The sequence below is a fragment of the Agelaius phoeniceus genome, chromosome Z, assembly GCF_051311805.1.
Source record: "Agelaius phoeniceus isolate bAgePho1 chromosome Z, bAgePho1.hap1, whole genome shotgun sequence".
Taxonomy (NCBI): Eukaryota; Metazoa; Chordata; class Aves; order Passeriformes; family Icteridae; genus Agelaius; species Agelaius phoeniceus.
The window spans coordinates 72,471,401-72,493,115 of record NC_135303.1 but is presented as its reverse complement, the minus strand read 5'-3'; the positions used below and the strand labels follow the sequence as shown (position 1 = coordinate 72,493,115).

The 21,715-nt window shown below is 38.3% G+C and overlaps 1 protein-coding gene across 17 annotated transcripts in view; it reads left to right on the top strand.

Moving 5' to 3' along the window:
• MAST4 (microtubule associated serine/threonine kinase family member 4) overlaps nucleotides 1–21,715 on the top strand; it is a 279,670-nt gene that overhangs the window by 198,988 nt on the left and 58,967 nt on the right. For all 17 annotated transcript variants that reach the window (XM_077171046.1, XM_077171045.1, XM_077171044.1 and 14 more), the window contains 2 exons: nucleotides 8,210–8,298; nucleotides 19,273–19,342. In XM_077171046.1, the coding sequence (XP_077027161.1) occupies nucleotides 8,210–8,298; nucleotides 19,273–19,342 (159 nt within the window). The remainder of the gene's footprint in view (nucleotides 1–8,209; nucleotides 8,299–19,272; nucleotides 19,343–21,715) is intronic.

Genomic DNA, 21,715 nt, shown 5'->3' with positions numbered 1-21,715 from the left:
GAGAAGGTGAACACGGTTTCACTGTGGTAGGTAACTGGACAAACAGGTCTTTGGTCTGTAATCTGGAGACACTCCCATGTTTTATCTAAATTCTGAACTCTGGTGGCCTCAGTTTCAACTGGAGTTACAGAAAACTCAGAATATGTGCTTGGCTCCCTGGCAGTATTAAAATGTCCTGGGGAATTGGCTGTGGTTAGTCCTTGATTCTGGATGGATGTTGTTCAAAGGAAGTATGGCTGGAACAGGATTCATTTGTTTATTGGTTTTGTTTGGGGTTATTTTTTGAAAGGGCTGACTGGGTAAAAGTTGTCTTTATATTGACTGCTTGTTGAATGTAAATGTGGAAAAGGCTACTATTCCCCATGGAGGAGGTAGAAGGGTGGTCCCTCAGCTGAGGGGGTCCCTTGACTGAGTCTGACTGCTTGTGTTGTGAGCAGCAGCAACAGGGCTCCAGCCTAGCTCCTGAACCAGGGACAGAGCCACTGGAAGAATTGCCTGTGACAGTGTCTGTGCTACAGCCTTGCAGACAGCACGCCAGCCTGAGGTGAAGTGGTGGCTCCAGAGGAAGTGGCATCCAAGATCCTGACTCACCTCCATCTGCTCTGCCAGTTTCTCCCAAGCTGTTAACAACCAGCAGTGGGGCAGAGTGAGAAACATCCTGCCCCCAGCTTTTCCTCTGCAATTTGGTAGGAAATGTCTGGCTGCATTCTCAGCACAGGAGATGCACCAGGAAATTGTAGTCAGAATATGGAGTGATAAGGGTTAATGTAAACTGTAGAGGATGGCCCAAAAGCACAAGGAGGCCTCTTTTTTGAACCTCCTGTCTGCAGCCTAGATAGGCATGCCTTCTGGTAAATAGGTATTTCCTGTCTAATCCAAACAGTTTCTGCAAGATTATCCACTGTGCAAGTCAAGGCACTACTTCATTTGATTAACGCGTCCAAACCAGTGATGCTGTGATCTTAATAGGTGTGATGTATGACTTTTTTTTTTAAGATAAAACTTGTTATATGTTATAAACCCCTCAGAGTGGCTACTGATTTTGGCTTTTTTCAGTTAGGCTTTTTTTTGTTGTTGTTGTTGTTTGTTTGTTTGTTTGATTTGGGTGTTTTGATTTTGGTAGGTTTTTTTCTTTGTTTGTTTTTGGGGTTTTTTGCATGTTCTGAATTATGTAGCATGCAGATAATCATACATAGCAGTAATTTAGGCCAGCCCTGCATGTTTTTCCTCTACATTTGGTGCTAGCTTCCTAATTACCCTTCTATTTTGAATGAATAACATTTTTGTGTCAAGGAATTTAGTTAAATTTCTTAATATGATAGGAGATACCTAGTAACTTGGTTTTTCTCCCTTCTCAGAATACAAAATAAACTATAAATTCAAGAAACAGTGGGATTTAAATGATCCCATCATCATGTTCTCAATGGGTTGTATGATGTGAAGATGCAAAAATGTAATTTTGGATATAATAAAGCAGAATTGCTCAGTGGTCCAGGGGTTTGTGATCCTGAGCATTCTTTTTGTATGTCCTCCTCTGCATACTCACTTTGGTTGTAGTACAGACATTAACTTTTGTGCAGCTATTTTATGAATATTGTACAACTATGGAGTTAGTAGTTAGCTTAATACTCTTTTTTTGTTACTGTAGAGGTTGAATATTTAATTATGTTAGTTAAATGTGAATCAGTGGGTTTAGGAAGGTTCAGGACAGACAGAATTATGCCGTTTTGAATCTGTAGAAGAAATTTGGATTCCTTGTAACTACTGATTATTCTCCTGTGCAAGAAGAAGAAAAATTATGGATCGAAATTGACTAGAGTAAAAGTGAGAGCAGTCAGTGAAGCTGAAGACGCTGAACACATCCAACTAGCAAGTTCAGTTGAGAAGGCATAATGACCTTGTTATTTGTATTGTAAGACTCTGGTTCAAAGGAGATTGAGAAGCCCTTCTCAGTGAAAGTAGCCTTTGTGTCAGTCTCCCTCAGATCTGGTTATTAGAGATTTGGCAGATATTTTTACAATTCTGTGATTTTTCCTGGTGTCTGCTTTTGCAGTGATGCTGTCATGCTTGCATTTGAATCCTTTAGGCTGTCTATGGAAAAGGTGATCATACATCTAGTTGATTGCATTTTATGTTTTATTTTCCCTGTAGATTTTTCCTTGTTGGAAATACAAAGTCTCTTCTTTTGTACGACTGAGGAAAGGTGAAGTTCTGATGGCATGGTGGCATGCTGGTTATTGGTATTATTGGTAGGGAGAGAAGGGAGTTTCATGCACATTTTTCAGTATTCAGAGAGGACTTGTAGCTTACTGCCTGTGTTTATCTGGCCAATAGCCAAAGCCAGAGCACTCAGTGTAGTGTTGCAAAGGTTCAAGACAGACCACCAAACCAGGGCAGCAAGCAGCTGCATCTTGGTGTGCTGTTTTCATTATGTTTTGACAGCACTCTTGTTTCTTCAGACTAAAGCTCACCTTACTTAAGTTGACTAAACCTCACATACAAAAGAGGAAAATCTGAATCCTTCCCTACATTATAACACTTAAAATTTAAATCCCAGTAGCCTATTTTCTGCAGCACATTACAAAATGATGTAGAATAATTCCTCACAGAAAGAGTATACATAGTAAGTAGAATGTTTGACTGTATGTGCAATGTTGTAAAGGTAGAATGTTAGAGATACATATATATTTATCTAAATATATGCATACATTTTATGCATATGAATATGAACGTGTGTCTGTATATGCATATATACACATCTGTATACGCATACCAAATTTGGAGAGTGTATATGCAGACATACAGTCTAGGCAAAATATATCAGAAAATACTGCTAGATAATAAATTGATATGAACGTGAAATACTGACAGCCTTTAAAAGTGTAACTCTAATTCTGCAGCATTCATTGAGGAATATTCTTGGCCAATTTGTTTCCTTGCATAAAGTGATCTAGGTGTGAACTGGTGCTAAGTGTGGGCTGTGTTTTACTTTGACTTTCTGGGTCTGGAGATGCTTCATCAAATACAAGCTTCAAGGCTACTTTCGACAAGGAAGCTGCTTGCAGTATCGATGTGCGTCATCTCTTCAGGGCAGCTGGTTTTTGCATTTATTCCAGTTAATATCCCCGCAGAACTTGTCTGGGTTCTGGAGCACATGCAAGTACTCACTGAACTGCTTTTTAATGTAGAAGGCTTCTTCTTTAAAAACAAAATAAACCGAACCAACCAGACAAAATAGCCAAGACAAACTAAACTAAATTCCTCACTTCAAATGTTCTGGGTTTTTTTAAGTTCAGTGTCGTCTGTTCAATGCCTCTTCGGTGTTGATGTTGCTGAAGAAAATAACTGTGAAGTCACACCTTAGCTACCTTCATTACAAGTTAAATTTAACTGAGATAGAACTTAAATTTAACTCTCCTGTATAACCAAAGTCACAACATCTCAAGTCTTGCTAGAGACAGCATGTTCCTGCTGGGGTAGTTTTCAACTATGCAGTTTTAACACCTGAGAAATTATAACCCCTTTTTCTATCCCTGGAGCCTTTTATAGGCAGGCTGGTCTTGCATTATTAGTGTCTCATGTGTACCTGGTTAGGGTTCCCATTCTGGATATGGCACTAACTTAATTTCTTTGTGCTTGTATTGGCAACTAAAACCATTTGTTTGTAGCCTCTTTTTAGAATGGGAGAAATCCCTTCTAATCTTTGCCTCGAACTAAACTGCTATATATTACACTAATACCAGAATTAAGATGGTGTGGGGCAGTGCTGTGCTCAGCATAGCCTGTGAGAGGTGGTGACCTGTCAAAATAGCTTAGACTCCAAATACATCTTCATTGCAAGTGTAAATATAATGATTGAGGATAGTGAAATGAATTAATTATCAATTATAAAGGCTGATGCCATATTTCCCATGAAAAGCCTGGCAAGCCTGGCTCTGACAGAACAGCCTGCTTTCCCTACTTCTTTTGAATAAATAAAAGTGATTAACTTTCATTGCCAGTAATTTGTTAATCTTTTAGCCCTCATTCACAAGAAGAAGTTTCCACTTCAGTGCATATCTTTCACAACTATTACCATTTCTTGATTACTCTATCAGGAAACCTGTTTCAGCTCTGGATGAAATATTGTCTGTCCTAGAAGCACTGCATTTCTGCTTCACCTTTTTATTCTGTTTAATATTTTCAGGAGATTGTGGAATGTAGCTGTATTTTAACAACCATACTCTTACTCGAGTCTCATGCTTTGCTGATTTCAGTCTAACTGTTCCCCTCATTTCTACCCAAATAGCTTTTGCCTGATATGGGAAGAATTGTTGCTATTTAAGGAGCAAAGTAATCAAGCTTGATGCAACTGGATTGCATCTTTCAGCAGCTACTGTTCACCCTGGGTTTGTTACAAAAGAAGTTCAGCAAAAGCACTTTCTGTGTAGTGTCTTCTGTTTGTTTTATCATGAGTGCTTCTCATCAGAAACCTTGATTGTCTGTAGCAGCTGGAGAAGTGACTTGGAGTTAGTGCATTGAGAATGATACTGGAGCTGAGGTGAAGGAGGAATTCCCCCACAGTGACACATGCTGAGAAGTCAGGATAGGGAAGAGTAGAGTGAGTGGGCAGGAGTGTCAGTGACAGAGAGCAGGAGCTATGACAGAACCTGTCTTGAGGGGGTGGATTTGGGAAACAAAGAAGAAATGATGAATTGGATTCTAAGATAAGGAGTAGTGCCATTTGTCCAAGGCACTCCTGATACAGTGTGAGGTCAATGACTTCCAGATAGGTAGTCACCCAGGAGGAATAAAGTCCAGGAAGGATATTTATGGGGCAGAGAAGAAGGCAAAAGGCAACAAATGTAAACTTTCTGTTCTGCTCGAGTTTTCTGCACACACCAAAGTTTAGTTATTGTTAAAAGTGACTGATTTTTTTTTTTTTCTGTGCTCTCTCCTGTTCTTTTTCATCTTGTAAAAAGATTTTCTTTTTTTTTTTAAAGTGTTCTAAGCTTTGCATCTTACCTGCTGCCTAGCTTGCTAGTCTCTTCTTGGCATGCAACCTGATCACAGCATGAAATTCAAGGCTTAGAGAATTGCATTTTGGGGATTAGTGCTCTGTGGTTTACCAAGGTTTATATTTCCCTAAGTTACAATCCCTGTAGAGTATTCCTGCATGGCTATAACTTTACTGCAGACAAAGAAGCTTTATTTCAGGTCTGCCTCTTATCAGTTGGTTTATCTTGTCAGATTTGAATGGGAGAAGAATAGTTTTATGAAAACAATAGAAGGGGAAAGTTGATGTGTTCAGAGACCTAGGAAAAAACTATTTTGTTTTAAAATGGTTTTAACTTCTGAGATTCTTTTGTATAAGGAAAATAGCTGTTTCAATGCTAAATACAGTTCAGTAAGTAATGCTTTGATACTTCCTTTGTGCCACCCTGCTTCCCATTTGTGGAGTTCTGGCAGCTTAGATCATCTTTCAAGGTTCCCTGAAGTTTTTTTTTTTTCATCCACAAAATGCCTCTTTTATTATAGCATTATTTTAGGGAAGGAATTGTGTTTCACAGATTATACAGGATGGATTACATTGTTTCAAAATCTTTGTGAAGCGCAACTGAAAAACGAAATTTACAGCGAGAGCTCTAAGATGGAATTGTTCTTCCATGCAGTGAGTTGCATCTTACCTTACTGGTAAGGCAAATAGAGGAGAACTTCATATCTTTTATTTTTTATTTCTCAGTAGAACATTTCATTTGAGTATGATAGAAGATAGATTCTCTCTGCAGCCACATCTGAGCAAGTAGGAAACGTGTTTTTGAAATGGCAGCAGGGGGGAAAGATTTCTCTTTGTGTAAGATCTTGATATTGAAGGTAATGCCATCATACTCTCCAGAGTGTTAAAAATACACAGCCTCCAAAAAAAACCCCCAAAACCCACATATGAGTTTAATTAGGTGTTTTTGATAATGATCTGTGAAAGACATTGCAGATTCAACTGAGAAATGTAAAGTTTGGATATTAATGTAAAAATGAATACAAGGTATTTGTTTATTTACATAGGAAATTCTGGTAAAAGTGATAAAAGTCTCAATTTCTACAAGTAAGGGCAAGTGACAAGTAAGTGCAAGCAATCATCCATGTAGCAAAATCTGTGAAAGGTATCTAAAATTTTTGTGCTTTAAATGTATTACTTTCTTTTGCCAGAATTTGTGGTCGTCCTTTAAATCCCAGACTTCAGCCATGAAAAATTTGCTTTTAAGTCACATCATGTATGCTCTGAGCCCCAGCCTGCATCACAGATGTTGGCAGTGATACCATCACATCATCATGGAGAGATGCAATCTCTGTGTCTTTAAATGAATGTCTGATAAATACCAGAAGTTTTTCCTGGGTTCAATTTTAGATTGGAGAATTGCAAAGAAACAATTATTCAAGCTTTTAAAACAAGAGTAGCAGATAAAGGGAAGAAAGTTAGCAAACATATGGTGATGTTGCAGGAAGCCAGAAGGAAAATTTTGAACCATTCTTTGATAAGAGAGGAATTCAATGACTCTTTACCTGGAAAAAATTTAAAGAAGAGGGGAAACAATTACGACTTTGTTGTCTGATGGAATACAGAATATTTGCTCAGGTTTTGTGATGTAAAAAGTAGAAATTGATCTAGACAGATTACTAAAAACTTGTGTTTATAATTTCACATTTTAAAAGTTCATCCTTTATTTTTGGCTTAAAAATGGCAGTATATGTTTTAAATAAGTTTTGACTTTTCTAGTACTCCACATGTGAAACTTGCAATAATTTTGTACATTCTTTTCTTAAAAAGGTCTACAGTAATGATACACTTGAAGGTTAAATCACTGTAATAATTATGTAATAAATGGGCTTTGCATTAACCTATTAGAGATTTGGAAGTGACACTCTTGCTGCTTCACAAAGCATTTTTGAAGGGGAGAGTACTCTTAGTATTTGACTTCTTTTGACTTTTGCAGATACTGTCTATACTGATTTCATACTCAACTTTTAATCTACGTTTTTTTTCTTTATTTTCCTTGTCTTCTGTATTACTTTGGAGTACTTCTGCACCTGTTTTACTTTATGCTGTTAAACTCCATCCTTTCTTTTACACTTTATTCAGTTTAGCTATATCTAGACTAATTAGTCTTGGTTTCTGGCTGTTACATAATGAGAGATGATCATAGTGTTACAAAATTCATTTTTTGAGATATCTACAAATAAGATCTGAATCTGCTTCTCTTGCAGTCTGCTTTGATAATTAAATGCTTTTGTGTATAAACTTTCTCCACTTTAGACATTTTGGAGTTTTTCTAAATTTTTACAGAAAAATTCTGATTGCAGTGGTGTAAACATTAGCATATGCACTCCAGTTTATACACAGCTAAGGTCTCTTAGTTCAGGATAATATTTTCCTTCTGCATGAATGTTTGGAGTGTTGGGGATTTATGTTTATGAGAATATTTGTTATAGTAGAATGAGGGAAGAAGGAAACTACTTCTGCCAACTAATATATAAAAACTGTATGATATATTTAAGAAAAATACCTCCTTTCCCAAGTTTAATCCATGTCTTAATTTACTTTTAATCTTGTTTAATGATCTTGTGGTATGGGAAATTAGTGGCTTTGCAGATGAAAAATGTATGAGTAAAAAAAATGCATTCATCTTCTTAGTTATCATCTGTTCCATTGACAAAAAGCACAGATGTGAAATTTATCTCAATAATTAGATTTATAATTATTACATCATTCTCTGATTGATAAGTCTTGCTCTCTTTGGCATGTGATTTCAAGCTACAGTTCATGCAACAGGAATAGCTTTAGTCATTGAATGGTGATTGTAAACCTGAGATTGTGTTTCACATTACATTTATTTTTATATTTTATAAAAAGTGTATGGCAGAGAAATAAGCTTTAGTTGGAGAAGAATATTTTGTTAATGACTCTACAGGGAAATGCTGGTCGTTGCACAGAACAGCAAACGTGCAAGCCTGAAAAGTATCCATGGTGTATTTTCTTTGAAAACTTCTGGTTTTGCCATTATCCATTATAATCATAGACTTCCTGGACATGCCTACAAAACAACAATAGCTCTGATTTTTAATAGGAAACTGGGAAGTCAAGGAACTCAGTAGCAGAATCTCAAAACGCCCATATGTGCTACATGCTGTATTTCTGATGCTAATGTCTTCTTTCCTCTCTTTTTGCCCACAGCTGTAGAACAAGTAACAGGAAGAGTTTGATGGGCAGTAGCCAGTCTCCAGCTCTGCCTCGGCCTCATTCACCACTCTCAGCTCATACAGGTGATTTTATAACTATGCTACTACTGCTATTATGAAATTCTTATGGTGTCTCTATAACTGAAGGAAAACATACTCTGCTGTTCTGTAATAGTACTCTAATAGCAAAAAGTTGGATTTTGTCCTATCCGAATTTCTGTTTTTAGATCCATAAATCCTACGTTATGATCAGTCCAAAAATATCATTTGTCTATTTTTTATTTCTCCACCTTGCATTCTGGTAGATTTTCTCTCCCCGTCCTACCATTGCTCTTCCTATAGCTTGCACCACATAACGAAGGTGGTGGAGTCTGTATTACATTCTGATCCTGGAACTTCTGCTCCCGAGGATTTATAGTTTCAGGCACTTTGGTGGTAGTTGCTGTACTTATTGTTGTATTTATTGTTGCAGTTGCTGTATTTATTGCTGTGCATGGCAATAAATTGATGATAATTTTGTTTTTCTTTTAAAACATCTGCAACACTTAAAGCTTGAATGAATGTCCATAAATAAATATTTAATTTATAATAATTGCCTTAATTTTTTAAAGTAACATTTTTAGCATATCACCTCACATTTACACAAATATTTATTGTCTTTTTATTTTTGAGGGTGCATTGGCAGTAACTACAGGCCAAAATGAAAGCACCACACTAATCCTTGTGTAATGAATGACTCTGAATACTCTGGAGAACTTCTTGCAGGGAGATGCTAAACAAGAAGGTGCAGAGCTTCACATGAGTTTTTTGAAGTATATTAAGGCGTCTCCAGTTTTCTTATGGAAGCAACATTGTTAGAGAAAACCTGGTGGTGATTTTTGCTCTTAGATTTTTGCTGCCACAAGTAGGAATCCAGGCAACATGAAAATTTGTAAAGAGTTCAACACAGTAGAGCATTTAAAACAACAAAGTAAAACATGGTGCAGACTGTTTTTAAACTGAAAAATTAAATTTTGAAATGTTTGGAATGCCATTGTGGGTCTCCCAAACACAGAAATTTCCATTTGGAAGAGGAGATTGTGGTCACCATAAAAAGTGTCCTTGGTTGTGCTGTGCTGACTTGAGGAAAGTGTAACAATGCTTGCTCTAGCGTGTCTGCTGCTGTAAATGACTATACCATTTGTTTTGAAATGGAAACCTTGGGCCAGTGATGCCTAATGAACTCTGAAGTATGGACTGACCAGCACATGTTACTTGAGATTTGGATATAGGTTGCGTATTTGATAAATGGTGGAAAGTTCCTGTCTGGCAGTGGACTCAGGCTTTCATCAAGTTGCTTCATCTTTTGAATTAATTTCTCAAACAGCAAAAGTGAAATAATATCTCTGATGTCACAACTATTGTCAAGTGGCTGAGAAGGTTGAAAACCAATTCTATAAGTAAAAAGATTAAGTGTAAGTGGTTCTTCTCCATAAACTCAGCAGTATGTACTGTTTATTCAAAAGCGTATTACAGAAATCTGGCAGCTTCTCCCATTACACGGGATACAGTAGGTTCTCTTACTTGGCTACTTCCAAAGGCATGTGTGCTAGGCACATGTGTGCTAGAGCAGCACTGGTAAATCTCATAGTAAGCCTCATCACATATATGAGATTAACATTTGCATGTGAATGTCCAGCTGTGTTATTAGCTTGTTTCTGTAAATGGGTAATTATAGTAAATATTCACACAACTATTGGATCTTAGCTCAGCTGGCTAGTGTGCCTAGACATGTCTGTACATCAGATCCCTGTGAATGTCATCCTAATCCACACAAATAAAATATATGCAAATTTAGTAAGCTAAATGCTTTTCTTTACACAGGCAGTAGGAGTTCAGTGTTTCAAGTGTTTCATGTCTATAAATCTGTGAGAATGTCAGGCTTGGGAGGCTGGATTTATAGTGATCCTGTGATTTCTGTGTTGTCAGAGCTGCCAGGTGTTAAACTGCACTAGCTTCTGCACACTCACATTGCCTTTCTCCTCTCTGTGGTGGCATGTACTGGAGGCCTGTTTCCTTGCAAAGTGTGGTAGAGGGATGTGACAAGAGACTGTGTGTGCTGTACAGCTTGCTGGGTTTATTCTTCTTGGCTCTCCTTGGCTGAGAGGAATTGCTCCAAGTCAGAGAGGCCTCCTTGTCTCCACAGAGAGAACCTGGTATATCTCCTGTCCAGCTATAGATGATTTTAGGGTCTTTTTTTGAAGCTTTGATTCTCTTAGGAAAGTTCTTAGGAAAGTGTGGTAATAACATGCATTTTTGACAAATGTGTTCTAGTGAGATTGTGCAGAATTTGGAGGACATTGAAGAGCACATGCTCTAGAGAAGTTTTCCTTGTGTGTTTTTAGAGTTCTGTTTCATTCATGCAATCTGCCCACATGAGTTCAGGCTGAGGATCAGATTGCATGGATGCTAATATCTGATTTAACTTCGTGAGACCATTGCACAATTTCTTGTCACTGGGTTGTCAAAAGAAAATACTGCTTCTTGCATCACTTGCCTTTTTTAAGGGACTCAGTTTAACTGAGGAGAAAGCCAGGAACTTTAGACATTGAGGAGTCTTTTTGTATCACCTATCCTAGAAATCTTTAGCTTCCTCACATTGCATGTTAGGCTTTTTCTTCTACTGGATCCCATTCCTGTACTCCCTACTCTCAGGTGCTCCATCCATCTCTGGGGAGAGCCTGCTGTTGCCTTTACTGAGAAGTTCCATTCATTGCTCTTATTTAAGTGGACTAGATTCTTAATGTTTTTACCATCTTAGTTGCCAGCTGGGATTAAAGCACAACAAAGGGATAAAGACCTGCAATAAAAGTGCCATGCAGCTGCTCACCCACCCATCCTCCCTACAGGAGGTAGAAAAATTAGAAAAAAAAATTAAAAGTTAAACTTGTGAGTTGAGATTAGAACAGTTTAATAACTGAAACAAAACAAAAAAAAATACAATATTACTACTGAAGATAATAATAACAGCAATAACAATTGTAATGAAAAGGAGAGAGTGGTGTATCATATCCAAGAGAAACAAGTGACCCACAATCCAATTGCTTACCAGCTGCTGACCAATGCCCAGCCCAGCCCCCAGCAGCAGCCAGCCCCTCCTGGCCAGCTCCCTGCAGTTTACATCCTGGACACGATGTTCTGTGGTGTGGAACGTCCGTTTGGCCTGTTCAGGTCACTGTCCCGGCCGTGCTCCCTCCCAGTGCCTTGTGCATGTGGTCACTGGCAGGGAATGGGACACTGAAGGTCCTTGGCTAAGGGTAAGCACTGCTCAGCAGCAGCTAAAACATCAGTGTGCTGCCAGCATTAGTCTCATGCTGACTCCAAACACAGCACTGAACCAGTGACTAAGAAGAAAATTCTATTCCAGCCGAAATCAGCATGCCCTTTACTCTAGACTATTCTAGTTGAGTGGAATCAAAATTGTCACACTCTTGAAAATCCACCCGGGATCAATTTCTTTTAGTTATCATCTTAATAGTCTTTAGTGTTACCCTTGGCTTTGTGTGTAGTCCTAATGAGATGGTTGGCATTGCTTGGGAATTCTTTGCCCCAGAGGCATCTGAAGTGAGTATTTTCATTCTTTGTGAGGACACCCTTGGATTCCCTAACAAGCTTTTCCCTTCAGCGTTAATTCATTGCTTGTTGAGAGCAAGCCAGATACATTCTCAGTTAACTCTGCATGGCATACTTGAGATGATTTTATTTGGACCACTAGTTTAAGCTACTTGGGTTTGTTTCCCCAAAGGCGTCCCATCTCTGAGAACAGAAAAGTGCTGTGAGTCCTCTGTGTCAAATGTAGCAAAGTGAGTGTAGATGTGTTCTGGAATCTCAAGGTGGAGCTCTCTTAGAGTGCTCTGCATAACCACTCCTGCCGGTACCTGTGACTTTGCTCAAGAGCATTTTCATCTTTGGTATCTGCAGACCAATCATTTAGAGGTCTGGCTGCACCTTTGGAAGCAATGTGCTATTACTTCAGATCTGCTGAAGAGCTCAGGTAGCTACTGTTTAGTCATAAACTGGATTTGAACTAGATTGGATGTGAATAGGATTGCTCTATTTTAGAGGACGAGCGTCTTGAATGTAAGCATAGTTCTTCAACTGCATTTTATACCTATGTTCTTTCTTATAGTCCTGTTTTTCATCCAGATGCAGTCTGAACTGGAAGTATCAGCTATTCTCTAGTTTAGATAGATGTTCATTGGGGAGGACCAGTGGCCCAAGTTTAGGGTAATAATAATTGCCCCATATGAGAAAGTCTAATATAGAGATCTTAGGCAAATTATCCCCCCACTCTCCCCCCACAGTTTTCATTGCTTGCTCTGGAGATAATAGAAGATTTTTCCTACAAGGGAGTTCATTGTTAATCTTTACAGATGCAAGCTGATTGAGACAAACACTGAATACTTACATGGAGTTTTTTAACTGTTAGCCTTGCCATCCCAGTCATACTCAGATTCATGTCAGATGGGAGGGAGAGGCAGTGAGACAGCACCACACTTATGAAGTAAGTAGATTGTGCAGAGTGCAAGTAGTCCATGAGTGGCACCTGTCGAGGAAGGGGCAGATTTGTTTGTAAGCAACAGTGACCATAAAAGCTCCTGGGATACACTAAAGTGTTATTAGAGCAGTAAGTAGTCCAAGGATTGGGAGCCCATAGGGTAAGGTCTGAGACTGAGGATGATAAATGAGATATGAAAAAGACAGTATGTACAGCAGATACTGTATGTCTGTTAATGTATGTTAATTGCCAATACAATATATACAAATTAATTTTTCTCTATGCAGGACCTGTAGCTGCTTGCAAAGATAATTTCTGTCTGGAAAGTCAGACTTTAGTTTGCAGCTGAAGCCTCTTGCCATGCCTTATGCATCCATGTAAAGATCACACAGTATCAGCTTTCACTACATAAAGTGTTTCTATTTCTTGCAAAAATAGAAAACATGCCAGGTAATACCTTTAGGCTCATTAGCAACTGTCTTAGGTTAGTGGTGAGGACATCCTTTGCCTTTAGTATTTGGGCTGAAAGATGTTAAACCTGCTGAAAAGTACTTATAAGTTTTCCATGAGCTGTTGAATACATAGAGAATTGTTGGAAGCTAAGAGTTGCAGCATTAGCTTGGATGGTACCTGGTGCCTGTGTCATTAATGGGCTTTCCTAGCTGACTGACTGATGCTGTGTAGGCAGGTCATCTGCACCACCCAGCCTGCAGAGTGAATGATTATAATCTCAGCAAGTCAGGGCATTCAGGTGTCCCCACCTCAGAAGTCACAGGAGCTTCTTCATGTGGTTGATACTAACCCCTAATGATTAATAGTCACAGGTGGTGCTTCTTAATTGTATCTGCTGAAGGAGCAAGATTTAGCTGTTAGGAACAATGCTGTACATTTTATTTGTCTGTATTTTAAGAATATTCCATGTGGTACCACTGAGATGACTAGGACAGGAATTGTAAGATAAGTAGGAAATTGTTTAAGGGTATTAAGAGGCTTGTGCTAAAATGAGGATTATATAAAGTGTGAGTGGAGGTTATCAGTCAAGTCATCAGGTTTTGTTTTTGTGGCCAAACATTTTATTCTTCTTATAAGTGGCAATGGCATAAAATTACTGTAGCTTACACAAATTTGGAAGACATCCAGTATGACATAGCATCGGGGAACTATTTTGAAGTGAGTGAATGACTGGAATAAAAAAATATGAAATTGCAATATGCAACATTTTGTACTGGAGGACCTGTAACAGAAATGTCTATGATGAACTGTGAACTCACCTATTACAGGGAGTTTAGTTTAGGATCTGACTGCATTTTCTGTATAACATGATGTTTGCAAGGACCAGTCTAGTGCAGCTTTGAAAATGAAATCTCAGAAGATGTATAAAGAATGTAATTTTCATTTTAATTTGGAAAGATTTTATGCCACTGCACAGTGTCCTGGTTAGATTTATACATTTATTGTCATACATATTCAGGTGAGATCATGTGGGAAGAAGGGCTGGTGGGATAGAATGTGGGAGATTTCTGTATAAGACTGAAAGATATTGCTTGCTTTCCTTAGTAACGGAAGACTGGAAGATGGTATTCTAATCTAAACCAGTCAGAATTGCCTTTCTCCCCCCCCGCCACAGAGTAGGAAGAGAAACACATGCTGGTCATATACACTGATACTGGAACATGAGGGGTCTTAAAGAATTGTCCACCCAAGTATGGCAGGGACAAACCTGACTTTCTCTAGGAGATCAGATAAATAGGTGTAAGGCCCCAAACAGCTCACTCAATGAAGTTTTTAAATGACTTAATGTTGTTCATGTACCTCAAGTTGCATGCACAGGGGAAATACTGACAAGATATTCTCAAGAGGCCAAGCAACAAAAACAACTTCACTGGCAACTTCAGAATATCAAAGAACTTGGGCAAAAGTTTTAGTGCAACATTCAGTCAGCACAGAACATTTCTCAAAGATTTGACTTGGCCCATTGAACTTAGCAAACACTAAGCAGGATTGATTTTAAGTTACTCAGAAATTCTAAGAGGTGATTAGGAGAAGGAGAAGGGGGGGAAAGACAGAAAAGATACAGAAGAGCCCACATACAGTAACAACTCCTGGGTTCCAGCAGCATTCAGGGAGAACTTCCCCAAGGAGGTGAGGTCTAGACAATGCCATGGCCTTGTGTTCGGCCTTAAATACCCCTGGCCTTCCTGGACCCTTTCCCCAGGTGGGTTTTCCAGTCATTTGGCCACTCAGGAGCTGGGTTAGGGGCTCCAGAGGGGCATTGCCTCCCCTATGCCAATGAGTGGCATCTCTGTTGGTCTGGGATACAGGCTTTAGGGCGCTGGGATTGTACAGGGCAGGGCACTGCCTAGTCAGACCAGGGTAAGGTCTGACCTGCCCCTTTCCTTAGCACACATTTATCCCAAAATGCCTCAAGACATCAGTCTTTCACAGTGGGATTACATGATGCAATTCCCTAAAGCAAAATTAAAGTTCAAGAAGGTTTTACCTCCTCTTGAAATCCTATTTCTAGGACTTTTCAGACTTTTAGGTGGACATTGGTATAGTGCTGGCTGTTAATAGTGTGGTCTCACTATGTCAGGGCTCGCTGCTTGCATCAGAAAATTCTGTTTGAGAGGTGTACTTTAGTTAGCAACATTGAAGCATAGTAATCAACAAAGTTGCACCATATATTTTAAGGGAAAGAAAGACTATGCTTGTAAATAAATGAGGCCTCATAGTGTGTTTCTGTGGTGAAGTATTGAAATGCTAAAAGATGGGATGTAAAGCAGGGCTCCGAATGTCAGATTTTGAAAGCAAACTCATGCAGTATATCAATTACTCTGACTACTGTCATATATAGAATTACAAAAACAGATTTGCTAAAACAAAAGTTTTTATTTAGCATTTCTTTTGGGTGCAGTTAATGGTTATGGAAATTTCAAATCATCGTCTACTAGTTTAAGGAGAAGAAACTCTAAATAGTAAGTTACGTGCAGATAGAAATTAAATCCTGTAAAAAAAGCACTCTCAGTATTTAAATAATGGTTGGAACATGTAAAGCTTTTTTGTAGATGGATTTAAGGATCATACAGACCTTCCTTGCCATAGCTGGGGCAAATTTTTTGCTGGTTTCAGGTATAGTTAATCCAGATTTTTAAATAGCCTGACCTCCTTACATGAAAATAATAGCCTGAGCTCCTCACTTTTGCAGAAGTATTCAGAATGATTCTACTGCCCAGCTGTATGTTCTATGACTGATGGTGTTTGTTATGGTAAGAAAGTCTGGCCTATAACTGCAGGTGAATGATGTCTTGTGTATTACTCAGTTCACAGTCAGGGCTCATCACCATGTAAACTGACACAGAGGAATGTACAACTCATCGTTGTATCAATGGAGCACTGATGTACTGTGGTATATTGTAAAAAAATTCAAACTGGATTTGTCTTTGATCCATCAGGAATTTGGGATAACAGTTATCATTAATCTGGTATTCCCTCCATACTAACAGAAAATCATTGCATTTGAAACTCTTGGTTTTGTAGGTAGACAGCTATTGAAAGTACATCATAATATGCAGTGACTGTAACATGCTTTTTAAAAAATACTTGAAGTATCTTCCCTTAGTGGCAAAGACATAGGATTTCTTGAAGCTACTTGCAAAACAACCACAGTTTAATTGTCTTGATACAGTTTTCTTAACAATAGGTGCTTGCAAAATGAGCCACCCTGTGTATTGTTATGAAGCAGAGTATTGTTTTGTTACATTAATTGCCTATTCATTCTGTCTCCCAGAGGATGCTGGAGTTAATTATCTAATGCCTGACCACCAGTCCAGTTTACTTTACTAAATCAAACACTTGGGCAGTAATCCCCGTCACATAGAGATACTGTAGAATTAAAGCATACAATGCAAGCAGATTTCAAAGACTCCTCAGCAAGCCCTGCACATATGAACAGAGAAGTAACTGGCACTAGATTTTATTTCAAAGTCTCCCAGGTGTTGACTTGCAGATGGGTGGGTGAATACCTTGATGGATGGAGGTCACATGTGGGACTCTGCTTCCAGCCTGTCCTGCTCCTCTGGAATACTACACCTTATACCTGTAATAGCACTAGCTGTTTCTCCAGTCATTAGAGGTTTGTATTCTCATTCTTTGTTTCCAGGTTTGTCTGAGTTCTTACAATTTCTAGATAAACCTTCAGGATTTAGTATCCAGGTATTATGTGTATGGCGTCACCGGTCTTGTTATTTTAAAAGCTGATTTGCTATTGAAAGTAATGCTTGCAAGTTGATTTTCCTAATAACAGGATCTGATGCTCTTCCTGAGTAGGACTTTGACTTCTTAAGGTTTTGCCTGTAAGGAAGTGATCTGTGTTGATTCTAGCAACATAGTTTGCAGCATTGTGACTCCACAAATCCAAATCCACACCGATAGCTGCATTATTTAATCGTAATTTTTTCTTCTTTATGAAGTTTTTGTGTATATTTTAACTCATGGACAGTAAGGTATGTCCTTGATGTGTGTTAAAAACTTGTTCATATCCATATATAACTTCAGCTAGTGAAAAAAAAAGGAATTGGTTTACAAAGCCCCATATTCTGATTTGTAAAACTGTTTCCTGTCAGAAGGTGTTTGTCTCACTATGTTAAGGCTAGTTCTATGCTCTTCTGCCAGAGTTCAAGGTAGCTTCTTTGTCTTTTTTACTTATCTAAGCCACAACACATTCGAGATTACAGCTGATGTTTTTCTAGTGCGGCAGTTAATGCTTGTGACTGTGTTTTATCTGCACAATGTTAATTTATTTTTTTTAGCTTATCTTTGTTAAATAATTTCTGGTAGCAGAAAAAGAAATCCAGTTAGCTGTTAAATTGAATGAACTGTTGCTCTCAGTAATTTGGTGTTTACAGTTGATACAGGGTAAGAATAATTTTTTTTGGTCCCCAAGTAAAGATGGGAATTTATGGCTTCAGATTCCCTCTGCTCCAGCCCATTCAGGGAATGAAAATCCTTGCCACCTTGAAATTATTGAGGCCCTCAGCAGTGTCTGAAGGGTAATGAAGAAGCTGGGGTCTTGAGGGGATGCAGAGAGTGTAGGAAGGACATAATTCTGCCATGATAGATTAATGGCTAAAAAAAACTTGTGGGTATTGGCCAGTGAGAGTAGAATCCATGTCTCTTGAGGCTGTGGAAAGAGCAGCTGCAAAAGCTGCTCAGCACAGCTCAAAAAGCATCTTGCATCTGCTTCTAGACAAAATGGGGAGGGGAGTAGTGTGGGGATGTGTGTTGATCGCTGTGTTTGCTACCTAATCACTCAAGGATTATGCTTTTCCATATAGAATTAATGCAATCTGTTATGGGTATCACTGTGATAAATGCAATGTTAATTCAAACATTTGGATAGCAGTCAAGGCCACTTGAAACCCTTTAAGGACTCAGTTTTTTATACTGGCCTTTTCACGCATACGTAGTGATTTTCCCCTCAGAAATTTCATGTTGTTTCTAGCTGGCTACATAGGTGCTATTTTTTAATCAATTGCTTTTGTTTCAGTCTCATTTATGTCCAAAAACAAAATGCTTCAACAAATGCATTACTTTTTTTCTATTTTCATGTGTTGCTGCTACAGTTATTTTAAAGAAAAGTTTAAGGAAAGATTGATTGTTAGATGTATGCCAGTAATACTTTATATTGGATCCTTTTGGGTTTTTTTTGGGGGGGGGGAAGTTGGGGAGGGGTTGTTTGGGATTTTTATTTGGGGTTTGGGTTTTTTTGTGTATGTTTAGGGGTTTATTTTGTAGGTTTGGGGGTTATTTTAGAGGTCATTTTCATTCCTTCTAAAGGAAGGAATACAGTTTCTCCTTTAACTGTACAGGCTGGAGGGTGGAGCAGCTCTCAGCAGCTGCTGCCTTTCTGTACTCATGCTGGTACACAGGAGATCAGGTGTTCTAATAGAAAGGAGTAACAAACCCCAAAGTTGAAACCTGTTCACAAAATGCAGGTAAGGGTAAAAAAGTTCAGTTCAGTGTGTTGTCTGCTTGTTTGTTTTGGAGATAGAAAAAAATGAGCAATGAAAAAAAAAAATTGCAAGGAAGCCTGTGAAAATGCTGTAGAGACTTCACATATGGGCTAAATCTGTTCGATAATGATTTTTCTATCTTTCATTGTTTTGTATGATATTTTAAAAAAACAATATTTTTGTGACATTAAAACCCTATTCTTTCAAGCTAATGTACTGGTTTCTTTAAACAATTATTGAATTGTTTTGAGAATTTTCAAATTAAAAGGTGTAATTAACAGTTCTCTATGAATTACAAAATCCAGGCACTAAAACTCAGTATAAATGAAACATGAGTCAAAATAAGGTCCTGTTTCAGAATTTATTTTCAGAGAGGCTGTGAAAGAAAAAATTCTGAAATTCATTTCTAACCCACTGGAAATGCATGCTTTAATGCATCTGAATGTTTTTAGTGACTTCTGTTCACCCCACCATCTAATAGTAACTTTTCTTGTGTATCATCTCCAACAGGAAACAGTCCTCAAGATAGCCCTAGGAATTTCTCTCCCAGTGCCTCAGCCCACTTTTCTTTTGCACGAAGGTAAGAGGTTGTTTGTAGTATTCAACACACATTTTGCATAAAGGAAATGCTGTATGCAGATACAAAAGGTGATTGCAAATACATCTGTCAGGTCTATCACTTAGAATAATAAGTATTAGCTCATTTTTGTAAACCATTTTAAACCTCAGTGGCAACAAACTACTGAATGTGTGATGCAATGCAAGCATATCTTTTTAATTTTAAAAAATAGAATAATGATTTAATTGTAATTAATCTGATTCAGACATTATCGTCTTACCTACTGAAATGTGGGTAAATTTTAAACTACTTGAAGGTTTCTTCCTCTATTTTTTTAATGATGTAAGAAGTGCATTGCTTATAAGTTCTCTCTAATACAGGTCCTGATGTTACTGACAGCAGCAATACCATTACCATACCTTGAATACCTGTCATTGACCTGTTTCAATATCTGTACCAATGTCTGTGAGACAATAAGCATTGTCACAGGAGTGTTGTGAGGATTAATTAATGGTAGTAGAACTTTTGAAGATCTAAAAGTGAATTTGAAGTGATTTATGAAGTAAATTATAATTAAATGAACCATAACCAAAGTTGATAGCATGTCATGGGAGACTGCCTGTTTGTGCCAGTGTGGTTCCCCATCACTTAACACATTGTCATCCTACTGCAAATAATATGTTCATTAACTCTTATATCTGTGAAGGTAAGCAGAATTTATATGTTTAGCCAGGAGTGTATATATATATATATGAAAAATGAAATTGGAATGCTTAAGCAGTGTCAGGTATCTAACTGATGGGTTTACACTGAGCTATAACTTGCCTGTGAAGTTTTAGTCACTTTATTTTCGGAGATCAGTTAAGTAGCGCACAAAAATTCTCATAAGTGTGTGCAAGAAAATGGCTTAACTTTTTTTTTTAAAGCTGTGAAGGGGTGAAAGCTTGCATAATTTTTTAATCTGAATCTAGTTAATTTGTGACAGTAGATCTTGTCAATCTTTCTAGTAGCTTATGATGCTGCTTTTTAAATTATCTTAGGAAAATTGAATATTTCTTTTGAATCTACTTCCTCTTGATAGTTTTCCTTTTGTCAGAGATACTATCTCTTTAGAGATTGCATTTGTTTGTGAGCATATTTTTAGAAAGATTCATTAAATCCAGAAATAGATTATAACGGAAAAAGCAGATGTGAAAGATCGAGCATTGCTTAGAAATACAGCAGCCGAGAAATAGTTTCTCTTCCCCACCCATAAGCAACAGGAAGTTTAAAATATTATACTTTTGCAAACCTTAGCATTCAGAATTCATGAAAAAAAAAAGGATTTGTTTTTCAGTGTTTCATTTGGATTTTGACCTCTCTAGAGCCCTGTAATGCACTTTAAATAGATTCTTTAACTGAAGGAAATTTCTCTGATTTAAAAATATCTCACCACTTCAATGGGATTCAAGAAACATTCAGAGCAATTTTCTGTGGAAACTGATTTTGTTCTGTTTATATCAAAAATGTTTGATGGCAATGAAGTTTAAAACTGCATTGATGCAACTTTTTTTCTTATTAATTTGGTATGTCTGTTGTAGTTGTTTTCATATAAGTAAGGTAGGATGAATTTTCATTGTAAAATGCACTGTGATTAATGAGAGCAGACTTCTGACTTCATGCCTTTTCTGTTCTATTTTGTAAATTCAATAGGTATACAAAGGAGGGGAAGGACAAGGGTGAATAGAGCAGGTTGAAGGAGCAGGGGCAAAGGTGTAGGGGTATGGATACTTTTTTATCCATTGCCACCGAGTCAGTGGGGATACCAAAAAGCTGGAACAGTGTGAGGAAGGGAGAGAGAGGCAAAGGAAATTATTTGAGACCTTCTGTGAAGCTGCTTCCTTAGTGTAGCCACTTCTCATCAGGCGCTGGCCCTGCCTGCAGCAGCCACAGGAGAGGGACCTGCCTCGGGGATGCCCCTGTGCTGCGCTTCCAGCCAGTGGGCAGAGCTGGAGGTAGCCTTCCCAGCGCCTCGAAACCGAGCTGGAGAGCCACCTTCCTCTGCCTGTGTCTGGTGGGGTGATCAGTGCCCAGGCATAGCCTGTGCCTCTGGAAGTCAGCACTGCTGTTGTACGTACAAGTCCAGCATCTATGAACCTGTGGGTGGGTGGCAGACTGTCCTTTCTAGAGCTGCTGGAAAGTGAGCAAAGCCATACTTTAGGACAGAAGCAAGTAGTGTAGAAAGAGTCCAGGGAAAAATGTTTTAGGGGCTTTTTTCCCATAATCCCTTGTGAATGCCTCCTGTTTGCCCATGTTTGCCTCCCAGATAACTTTCTGGGGTAGCTTGTCTGCACCCTTGACAGCCTCTCTGTGTGATTCAAATACCCTGTTCACTATGAGTTACTCAATTAAGAA